Raw genomic sequence first — 12,374 nt, forward strand, 5'->3', positions numbered from 1 at the left:
CATTATAGCATGTCATTATGATTATTTCTAACACATTTACACTGTTATATATAAATTACAGAAACAAGAATTCAATTTAAAAATTCTACTATGTTTGGTTAGTTTTGATGGGGTCTTTCTTGTATGTCTGCCTTTTCTTTCTTTTTTGGACAAAGTCCCATTCTGCAGTCTAAGCCAAGATTCTATAGCTCAGGCTGGCCTCAAATTTGCAGCAATCCTCCTGCCATAGCCCCTCAATGATGAGATGGGTTATGAGTATGAGCTACCACGCCCAGCTTATCCTTTACTTTTCTGACGACTTCTTAAAAACACTGATGTTTTAAAAATAATGAAATTTGAGATCTATAAGATACAAAGTAATATACTGATAAAGCGGTCTTTTTTTTTTTTTTGAAAAATTTAGCTATTCTATATTTCAATATATAATATAGTTTGTTTGTTTTTTAACCTGTGTATTTAGACGAGTTGTCCACGCATGTGGAGGCCAGAGACTATCTATCTTCAGGAGTTTTCTGTAGTGCTCATTACCTTGTTCTGTGAGGTAAGAGTTCCTCAACTGAACCCACAGCTTGTCTAGACAGGTCAGTCTTGCAGGTGCCCTTTTAAGCACTGGAACTACAAGCAGCAGCAGCACCCACCCTGGGATTTGCACAGACTCTGGACCTCATACTTGCACAGAATCAGGGACTTTATCCGCTGAGCCACCGCCTCAATCATCTTTTATCCACTGAGCCACCTCCTCAATCATCTTTTATCCACTGAGCCACCGCCTCAATCATCTTTTATCCACTGAGCCACCGCCTCAATCATCTTTTATCCACTGAGCCACCACCTCAATCATCTTTTATCCACTGAGCCACCACCTCAATCATCTTTTATCCACTGAGCCACCACCTCAATCATCTTTTATCCACTGAGCCACCACCTCAATCATCTTTTATCCACTGAGCCACCACCTCAATCTTTTATCCACTGAGCCACCTCCTCAATCTTTTATCGTCATTGTACAGAAAACAATCCTTAGCACTTTTCCAGAGAGAGAGAAATAGTAACAAAGTGCTTAAGATCTTAAAGTCACTGACCTGAAATTATTTAACAAATATAGTAAGTACTTACAGCTAATTTTATATAATAGATTAAAATTTCAAGATTCTTATCATTGTAATTTAAGATGGTTTAATCTATTGCATATGTATGACTTTTCCCAAAGTATAACTGAAGATGTTTATAAACACAAACTTGCATTTAAAAGAATGTGTTTATAAAACTATAGTATTTATGTAAATATAAAAGCCTTTTTTCTCCTAAAAATATCCCTGAATTGTAAAGTTCTTACTAAGTGTCTAGTTCCAGGAGTACTCTGAATCGGTCTGAACACCAGTGTGTGGGATTGACACATTAGCTAGAAATCACTTCAACTAATAAGCTTCTTTGGAATCCAGAGAAAAGGAAGCATAGAAAGTTAATGCAGATTTATTCGTGATAGAAATTATAGTTATGCCGGGTGGTACTGGTGCATGCCTTTAATCCCAGCACTCAGGAGGCAGAGGCAGATGGATCGCTGTGAGTTCGAAGCCAGTCTGGTCTACAAAGCAAGCCCAGGACAGGCAAGGCTACACAGAAAAACCCTGTCTCAAAAAACAAAAAAACAAAACACACACACACACACACAAAAGAAATTATAGCTACAAATTCCAAAGGTTACCAATCATGCATTTTCCAGGTGCTTTAAAAAGCAATATGGAATAATAGTTGTGTTTTAAAGGTCCCGAGTATATCACTTGCACCAAGACCATGCAAGAGTATGTGTATTATGTACATTGGACTTCAGCAAACATATTCCAAATATAACTTGAATGTATTGCAAAAAAATGTATCTCTCCTACACTAGAAAGAGATGATGCTAATGTGCTTAATAACAGTGTAAGGAGGACCCAAAAAAAAAAAAAAAAAAAAAAAAAAAAAAAAGAAAGCTGAGAACAGCTGACCATTATGTGACAGTGCATAGAAGTATGTGTCTTATAAAGTGTGAGGCACATCTCTGTGGCTGAATACTACAATCCTCCCTGAAACGCCCAAAAGACCAAATGACACTTCAGATTTTCCCCTTACGAAAACATTATCAGAGGTAAGAAAGAAGGGCAAGCCACTGGCACAAGTCTATTTTAATTGCTACTACATCCTGAGAATTGAGGCAGCTCATAAAAGCCATCATATGACTTTCTACCTCCTTCATGGCTCAAGTAGTGACAAGAATTCACAAATAAGTTATAGGAGCATATGACACAATGAATAAGTATAATAAAAACTTTAAAACCAATTCAAATGCACACTATATGAACAGGCTATTTTCACATCTGAGGAAAAAATCATACAGCTTCTAAAATGTGGGTTAAATGAATACAGGCAGTATGTACAGACTAAAATTTTCTCTCTGTCACTAGTAATTTAACTTGATGAGATTGAGGAATTTCATGGTTCACTCCATCACTTGAATACCAATGCCTAGAGCAAAGTTCAGCTTGTAATAGGAGCCTACAAAAACATGTTAGGAAAAGTCGCCTTGATCCGACAGCTACCCACAGCACTGGGCACCTGTGCTTTACTTTCTTCATGTGTGAAATAATGGTGGCTAGAACCTCTTATATTTTAGTTAGTGAGATAATACAAGTCATGTACTTATCACAGCAATTTGAAAATAGCAGGTCCACTCTTCATAATAGTAAACCTACAGTAATCTACAACTTGAATGAAAACAGTCACCCAAAAAGAAAACATGCTGGTAGACTAGTAGAGACCAAACAGACAGGTTTATGACACTCACTGCTTCTTCTTCTTCTTCTAAATCTGCATTTGTGCTTTGCCTGTATGTACGTCTGTGTGAGTGTGTCAGATCTCCTGAAACTGGAGTTACAGACAGTTGTGAGCTGCCATGAAGTTACTGGGAATTGAACCTGGGTCCTCTAGAAAAGCAGCCAGTGCTCTAAACAGCTGAGCCATCTCTCCAGCCCCATATACTCCCTATTTTTTACTTGTTAATGTGCTGACAACATGTAAGCATAGGTTTTACATACCTGATTTCTAAATCTTTCAACAATTTAGACTAAATCTACCTCACTTAATTTTTCAAATTTTCTATATATTTATATATAGCATTTATCTTTAAAATACACAACTATAAATAATTATCCTTAGAGGGAAAACCACAGCAAACATAACTTTCAAGTTTCTGACACAAAATTTTAGAAACACGAAGATTACTGTTATTTTGAAACAAGAGTCTCCTGTATCCCAGGTTACACTTGAAAATTCCTGTTCTCTCTCTCTCTTTTTTTTTTTTTTAAAGTCTTCCTACACAGATCTGCCTCTGCCTCCTAAGTGATGGGATTAAATTTGTGCCATCACAAGGCTATGATTGATTCTTGTGTTTTTTTGTTTTTGTTTTTAAGTGTCTTACTAAGTAGTCCTGGCTGACCTAAAACCTGCATGTAGACAACTCCACAGAGATCAGCCTATCTCTATCTATAGGACTAAAGGAACGCACTACAGCAGTGGATTTTTTATTTTGATTGTTTTTCCGAGACAGGGTTTCTCTGTGTAGCCTTGGTTGTCATAGACTCGCTTTGTAGACCAGGCTGACCTAGAACTCACAGCGATCCACCTGCCTCTGCTTCCTGAGTGCTGGGAATAAAGGTGGCCACCACACCCAGCTAGCTATGGACATTTATTTTGCTTTGCTTTGCTTTGTTTAACTATGTGTGGGTGTGAATGTGGGTATGTGAGTACAGGTGCTCTCTCTGGCCAGAGGCATCACATCTTCGGGAGCTGGAATTACAAATAGTTGTGAGCAACCTGATCTGTGGGCTGAGAAGCAAGCTCAGGTCCTCGGGACGATTAGTAAGTATGCCTAACCACTGAGGCATTTCTCAGGCCCCATCTTTGGGTTAGGTTTATAATCCCAAAGTGGTCATTTTACTCAAATGCTTTTGCCTGGGACAATTGCCCTGCATACAGATTATTCTCGTTCACAGTCACTACTCGTTCAGCGTTCTATACCCTTTGGACACTATACTGCTACCTACAAAGCAGAGCGTCTTCCCTACCTGAGGAAATAGAACCAGTAGCTCAGTGTGTCATCAAAGGCCCTGTCCAGTCCTCCTACTCAGCCTATCCATCTTGCCCATTCTACCTTCTCGTCCCTCCTCTCAGCATTCTTATATCACTATCTCAGGTGCCCTAATTAGCACCTTTTGTTTTCTTTTGTTATTGTTAATGTTGTTAGAGCCAGGTTTTCTCTGTGTCATCCTGGCCATCCTAGCCCATGCTCTGTAGACCAGGCTGGCCTTGGATTCACAAAGATCTGCCTGACTCTGGCTCCCAAGTGCTGGGATTAAAGGTGTGTGCCATCACTTCCAAATCGGAGCTACTGTTAGCTCTCCCCATGTCTCTTGGCTGGGGAAAAAAAAAAAATCATTGTGAAAATTGTAATCACCTTTATTTAAAACCATACAGTGGTTGACTTTAGCCTCTGGAATACTCCGAGCACTATAACCTAAGGTACCCTCTTTTACATACTAAAGGACCTTTACCCTCTGGGCTACAGGGCTGAAATGCTTAAATAATAAAGAATTAACTTGAATTAACCAATTTTCTTACCTCCTGCTCAGAAAGACCATCAATAATTTCAGAAATTTCATGCTCACTCCTAGCAATGGTGGCTGAAAGACCAGCTCCCCTCTGACCAACTCTAAATATGAAGAAGAAATACAAATATATTTAAAGGCTTTTTTATGAAGACATAACAAATTAGTATAGATACTGGAATTACATACACAAGGCTAGCCTTGAACTCACAGAGCTCTATCTCTGCTTAACAAGTGAAAGAATTTAGTGTGCACCACACTGCCCAGCTTAAAGTGAGATTTTTTTTAAAACAAAATATTTTTCATTCATTCTTCAAAAAATTTTTACATCTTGATCACACCCACCTCCTATTTCTCCACCTTGCAATTCACGATCTCTAATGTTTTGGTTTGTGTGTGTGCATGTGTGTGTGTGTGTGTGTGTGTGTGTGTGCGCGCGCGCGCGCGCGCGCGCGTGTGTGTGCGTGCGTGTGTGCGTGCGTGTGTGTGCGTGCGCGTGTGTGTGCGTGCGCGTGTGTGCGTGCGTGCGTGCGTGTGCGTGTGTGTGCGTGCGTGCGTGTGCGTGCGTGCGTGCGTGTGTGTGTGTGCGCGTGTGTGTGCGTGTGTGTGTGTGATCCACTGAATCCAATCAGTACTAGCTGTTGTATACTGACTGATGTTAGAGTGATCCTATACAGGCCTTGTACATATAACCATAGTTTTCTTTTTAAGAGGCAGTTATTTAATTTTTTAAAGTTATTTATTATGTATGCAGTGTTCTGCCTGCACATACACCTGCAAACCAGAAGAGGGCACCAGATCTCAGTATACATGGCCGTGAGCCACCATGTGGTTGCTGAGACTTGAACTCAGGACCTTGGGAAGAGCAGACAGTGCTCTTAACCTCTAAGCCATCTCTCCACCCCTTACTTACTTACTTACTTACTTATTTATTTAAATTATATACGGTACTTTGCCTGCATGTACACCTGCATTTATTTATTTATTTATTCATTTATTTAAATTATATACGGTGCTTTGCCTGCATGTACACCTGCATGCCAGAAGAGGGCATCAGATCACATTATAGATGGTTAGGAGCCACCATGTGGTTGCTGGGAATTGGACTCAGGAAGTCTGGAAGAACAGCCAGAGATCTTAACCTCTCAGCCTTCTCTCCAGTTCCCTTTCTTTCTTTCTTTTTAAGATTATTTATTACATATACAGTGTTCTGCCTGCATATACACCTGCACACCAGAAGAGGGCACCAGATCTCATTATAGATGGTTGTGAGTCACCATGTGGTTGCTGGGAATTGAACTCAGGACCTCTGGAAGAGCAGTGAGTGCTATTAACCGCTGAGCAATCTCTCCAGCCCTTAATTTTTTTTTTTTTTTTAAATCATAACTTAAGTTCATTAGTGCAACATCTAAATCATGTCTATAAGAACATAAAATGGGACTTCTTTATGTGTGCATATATGTAGGTGCATGTCTGTAATGCAGGTGTTTGCAGATGCATATAGCACACTAAAGTTGTTAGGTGTCTCCCCTTTTATCAGATGAGGCTTTTTTAACCAATAGGAAGTCAAAAAACCAAACATGAAATTCAGTGAATAATTTCAAGTGGTATGCATAACCAAATTAGCAGTAACTTAAATGTTAATATTGAGATTTAAGTTATGTGTTAGAGTGGGGATACAGCTCAGCTGGTAAAGTATTTACCCTACATGCATAAGGACCTGGGTTTGATTACTAGCACCACAAGGGAGGGGACGGGGGTGTGCACACACTAGAGAGATGGATCTGCGGTTAAGAGCACTGGCTGCTCTTCAAGAAGACCTGAGTTCAATTCCCAGCATCCACATGGCAGCTCAAAACTGTCTCTAATCAGACACCTTCACACAGATATAATATACATGCAATACACCTGAAATAAAAATAAATAAAGTTTAACAAACCAGGGGGAGGAGGTTATATAACCATGTTAAAATAATGCAACTAATAATGGAAAACCTGTATTTAAAAACAAAGTATTGATGTCATGTCCATCTTTTGTCTGTCCTCTAAAGAATAACAGAGCAAGTTTGGAAAAACTGATTGAAATTTCCTGAAAATATAAGGCAAATCCTTGAAAAAGAAAATCAAGTTTCAGATGTTTGCAAAATACCTATTTATAAGTTTTTGTGGGAATCAGTGATGGCATCATACATATTCTGTAAAAATAAAAGCAAATAAAAAACAGAGCATGGCCAGGCAGTGGTGGCGCACATCTTTAAACTCAGCACTCGGGAGGCAGAGGCAGTTCGATCGCTGTGAGTTCGAGGCCAGCCTGGTCTACAAAAGCGAGTACAGGATGGCCAAGGCTACACAGAGAAACCCTCTCTCGAAAAACAAAAACAGAGTGTGGTGCGCGGTGGTAAACGCCTTTAATATCAGCACCTGGAAGGCAGAGGCACATGAATCTCTATAACCCTGAAGACAAATAGATCTCTATAGCAAGTATCAAGCCAGCCAGGATTACATAAAAAGACCACAAATAAGTAAATAAATAGGAAATTATCTACTAAATAAAATAAGCAATTTTAAACAACAATCTTATTGGCACAGGCCCTTAATCCCAGCACTCAGGGAAGCAAAGGCAGGTGGATCATTGTGAGTTTGAGGCCAGCCAGGTGCACAAAGTGAGTCCAGGACAGCCAAGACTACACAGAGAAACCCTGTCTCAAAAAAGCAAAAACAAAAATTTTATTTTTATTTTATGTGCATGGGTGTCTTGCCTGCATTTATGTTTGTGTGCTACATACATGCCTGGTAACAACAAAGGCCAGAAGAGAAGATCATATCCCATGTAACCAAATCTGAAAGAACAGTATACTCTTAACCACAGGGCTGTCTTTTCAGTCTCATAGAATTTCTTGATTAATAATCAATCTCATGCTGTTTCACTATGTTTGATTATTAAGGAGAATTCAGTTCTTTTTTTTTCTCCCAGTTCTGTACTTATTAATTGTCATTTTGAAGGAAATTAATACCAAAGGCTTAAGGAATTTTACCTCTAAATCCTTTACAAGTTTCTCTTCTTAATACATCAGTCCTCCTAGCCTCAGGGTTGTCAATCACATGAGCCCACCATAGCTTAATAGAACGAAAACATAACCACATAAACCAAGCCTTACTAATTATGAGGATTTGGATCAATTGGCAGAGTGCTTGCCTAGCATGTACAAAGCCCTGGGTTCAATCCCCAACACTACATAAACTAGGCATGGTGACACACAAGAACCTATAATCCCAGCAGTTGGGAAGTAGAAGCCAGAGAGTCATAGCCACATAGTAAATAACAAGTCAGCCTGAGCTACTGGACTACACAAGATCCAGTCACAAAGCGGGGGAAAATATAATTGAAGACTTGGGGCGGGAGAGATGGCTCAATGGTTAAGAGAGCTGCTTTTCTAGAAGACCCAGGTTCAATTCTCAGCACCCACATGGCAGCTTACACCTGTCAGAACTCCAGTTCCAAGGGAATTCAAGGCCCTCTCTCGCCTCCATAGGCACTAGTCATGTACATGGTACACAGATATGCATGAAGGCAAAACACACATAAAATAAGTCTGTAATTCCAGTTCGAATGGATCTGACACCCTCATGCTAAAATAAAATTAAATAAATTTTAAAATATATATATAATTAAAGAAAAATTAAATATTTGCTTAGATTTGACAAAATTAAATATAAAAAAATATTAACTTCACTAAGAAATAACCCTCATTGGTTGGTAAGGAACTTTCCAATTCTACCTAAGAGCTGGCAAAATGACTCATGAGGTTGCCACCCAACCTGATAATTTGAGGCTAATCCCATTTGGTGAATGAAAGCTGATAACCTATTCCCAAAAGTTGTCCTCTGACCTTCACACATCAGTATTATTATGGCACATGAACATCTCACACACAGCCCAGAAGTGAATAATGAATGTAATTTTTTCTTTCTTTCTTTTTTTATGAATGTAATTTTAAAAATTGAAATTCAACATAAAAATTTTTTCTTGCCAGGCAATAGTGACACACACTTTAATCCCAACACTTGAGAGGCAGAGGCAGGTGGACCTCTGAGTTTGAAACCAGCCTGGTCTACAGAGCAAATTCCAGGACAGCCAAAGTACACAGAGAAATCCTATCTTTAAAAAAAAAAAAAAAAAAAGCATCCAGCCCTTGACTGCAGGGTACCTGGAGAGAGCAGGCCCTGCACCTTGCCTGGGCAGCACAACAGAGCTGACCACACTGGCATTGGTGTGTGTGTGGGGGGGGGGGGGGGGGGGTTGAGCCAGCCCTGAGGGCATGAGAGTAGATAACCTTGGCTCTGCCCCTTGCCTGCAGCCTTGAGGGAGCTGGCCAGAGCAGTGCTGGAAAGCCCATGCTGGTGGTATGTGTGTGCAGGAGAACTGGTGGACTGACCGGCTTTGAATTGGTCCACCCCAACATCTGCTTCATCTATGACCTGCTGGAGTTGTGAAGGGGCCATTCTGACAGACTCAAAGCTACAGGATCTCTATGACAGCGCAACAAGAGGATACCCAAGTACAGGGCCAGTGAGGGTGCAGTACTGACAGTGCAGCAGAAGCCAGAAGCCTCAAAGCAGACCACTGAGTCATTGCGATCAGAATTTGCAAGCAAAGAAGTGAGGACAAAAGGATACACTACGAGATACACTGTGACAACACTACAGCTTTCACAGTGAGACTTTGTTTTTCTCTTCCAGGGTAGGGTTGAAAGGGGCAAGGATGCTTAGAAAAAGGCAGGGAGATGAAAAGGATTGAGATGCAGGATGTGAAATTCACAAAGATTCAATAAAAAGTTAAATTAAAAACATGATTTAAGGGAAAAAATTACCATTTTTAAACATCAAAATACATACCGTTGAAATCTTTCTTGTTGCTCTCTCTGTTTTCGAATTTCTGGAAACTGCTTCTCATAGTATTCCCTTGTTTTGCTTTCTTTTGCTTTCCTCCGGGGATTATTTTCTATTCTGTCCACTTTTTTCTCCCATGCCTCCATGAGCTGATCATATCGCTGGCAGATTTTTTGTTCCTATTAAACACCCGTAGCAAATTAATAACAATTAAACTGAACTCTATGATTTGGTAAGCCTAATCCTTTCAAATATACTCCATTTCTTAAAATGAAAACAGAAGTTCATTTGGCTTGTATGACTAAGCTTAAAATGACAACTTATTCTTGGTCTGACAGGAGAAATGGTGCCATTTCCTTAGATGAACACGTAGAATATACTTTCCCTGGAGACTTTACTAACCATTAACACTGTACAAATTGACAAACTCATTGAAAACCATTGGTAGTGGCTAACCAGCTACTCTTAATTTCCTGATACCACGCCTTCATTGTCAAGAAGAAAGGAAAATTAAAATCATTCACATAGTTCATCATCTACTCTAGTGGTGCTGTGACCCTCCAATACATACAGTTCCGCATGTTATAGTGACCCCAACCATAAATTCATTTTTGCTGCTACTTCATAATTGTAGGGCTTTTTGTTTTGTTTTGTTTTGTTTTTTGTTCTTCAAGACAGAGTTTCTCTGTGTAGCCTTGGCTGTCCTAGACTCACTTTGTAGGCCAGGCTGGCCTCAAACTCACAGTGATCCACCTGCCTCTGCCTCTTGAGCACTGGGATTACAGGCATGCGCCACCATGCCTGGCCCATAATTGTAGTTTTACAGGGCTGGAGAGATGGCTCAGAGGTTAAGAGCACTGCCTGCTCCTCCAAAGGTCCTGAGTTCAATTCCCAGCAACCACATGGTGGCTCAAAACCATCTATAATGAGATCTGGTATCCTCTTCTGGCCTGCAGGCCTACATGTGGGTAGAACACTGTATACATAATAAATAAATCTTCTTTAAAAAACCCAGTTTAAAAAAAGTAATTGTAGTTTTACTACTGTTATGAATTGTAGTGTAAATATTTGTGTTTTTCCAATGGTCTTAGGCAACCTCTGTTGTAAAAGGGGTTGTTTGATCCCAAAGGGTCTGCAACACACAGGCTGAGAACCACCGCTTCAATCCGTCTTTTTGTTTGTTTGTTTTTTGAGACAGGGTTTCTCTGTGTAGTCTTGGCTGTCCTAGACTTGCTTTGTACACCAGGCTGGCCTCGAACTCACAGCGATCCGCCTGCCTCTGCCTCCTGAGTGCTGGGATTAAAGGCGTACACCACCACTACCCGGCTGCCTGGCTCGCTTTATTCAGTCTTAAAGACAAATATTAGCACTGTGGTGGTACCTATCTAAATTGTCAGAGAAGACATGCAGTTTCCCTATTTTTCTGGGTTTCTACCTTTTTTTTCTTTTTTGCTGTCCTTATTAATATTTTTGGTAGCATGGAAAATGCTGCAATTAGCTATTCATCATCATAAAAAGAAATCTGGCAAAAACAAAATCAAAAATTAATACTTTGGTTAAATAAGTGTAGTATGATTCCATTTTCTATAAATAGAAGACAGAACAACTCTCTGTTATGGGCATACAGTTATGTAAATATCTGATACTGGAGAAAGGAAAGTGAGAAGGGCCCTGGAGACACTGCTAACATTAGTCATCTTAAGAGAGACTGAACAGAATACGTCTTCCTCACATCACTCCTTCCAACACTATCTGCCTTTTGTGCACTTCACATTTTCTCTCTCTCTTCTCTCACCACCACAACCCAGAGTGAAGCAATCGTCTAGTAAACGAAATCCACATCACTTCTGTTGTTTTTTTCCAAAGCAGAGGAGATAGAAGCCAGGATCTGGCTCATGCCAGGTAAGTAAGTGTTCAGATCTTCCTAAGCATTCTCACTGTTGAAACCAGATGCAAATTCCTTTGTTGTTGTTTGATACAAGGTTTCAACCTATCTCCAGAGACCTCAAACCCAATAGGTAACTGGGCATGACATGAACTTCAGATCTCCCTACTTCAACATACTGAGTGGGGACTATAGGCACATTGTACCATACAGTTTATTTGGTACTAGGGATCTAATCCAAGGTTTAATTCTTATTCGCCACTGGGTTGCAAGCCCAAATACAAATCCTTAAAATACAAACACGAGCTTCATACCTCCTCAGTTTAAAAACATAAATGTGTCCTTAGAATCCGATACCAAATCTTGTGGGTGACCTCCAGGATGGTGTGTCACTGAATCCCAGCTCATCAAGGCCCCCCACTTCCCAGCTCGCTCACTCTAAACTCAACAGGCACTGAGTTTGTGACATTAGCTATTTCACTTCGTTGCCTTCCTCTGATTGTACACATTGGCAGTATACTGGCTTTGCTGTTTAGCAGCCCTTCCTGATTCCTATCTGCTTTAGGCATCCCATTTTATACTCCTGCACTCAGCTGTATATATGAGAGTACACTATAATCACAACACTGAACTGCCGGCTGTCCCTCGGAGTAAAATGATATGGCTATCTTGCTTGTTTTTCTGGAATACTACATGGAACATGGTCCACTGCTCATAAACATTTATTAAACAAATCAGTAAACACATAAACTATAACTATTCCAAAGTATGAAAAATTCTATGTGCAGGTGATTGCATCACAGGACTAATTTAGCAAGCACCACAACTACAACAAAATGACTTAACAACAACAACAACAACAAGAAAACAACTGGTTTCTCACTTAATATTTTTATGTTTTTGGGGAAAAAATATTCAACAGCAGTTATTTAAGATAGTATCTAAAAAACAGGACTG

The 12,374-nt window shown here is 39.9% G+C and overlaps 1 protein-coding gene across 19 annotated transcripts in view; it reads right to left on the bottom strand.

Annotated features, from left to right (window-relative positions):
- Ncor1 (nuclear receptor corepressor 1) overlaps window positions 1-12,374 on the bottom strand; it is a 137,995-nt gene that overhangs the window by 82,706 nt on the left and 42,915 nt on the right. For all 19 annotated transcript variants that reach the window (XM_051168381.1, XM_051168392.1, XM_051168402.1 and 16 more), the window contains 2 exons: window positions 9,539-9,711; window positions 4,657-4,747 (listed from right to left, as the gene is read on the bottom strand). In XM_051168381.1, coding sequence (XP_051024338.1) covers window positions 4,657-4,747; window positions 9,539-9,711 — 264 coding nt within the window. The remainder of the gene's footprint in view (window positions 1-4,656; window positions 4,748-9,538; window positions 9,712-12,374) is intronic.

Source organism: Acomys russatus, chromosome 25 (genome assembly GCF_903995435.1).
Source record: "Acomys russatus chromosome 25, mAcoRus1.1, whole genome shotgun sequence".
NCBI classification, from domain to species: Eukaryota; Metazoa; Chordata; class Mammalia; order Rodentia; family Muridae; genus Acomys; species Acomys russatus.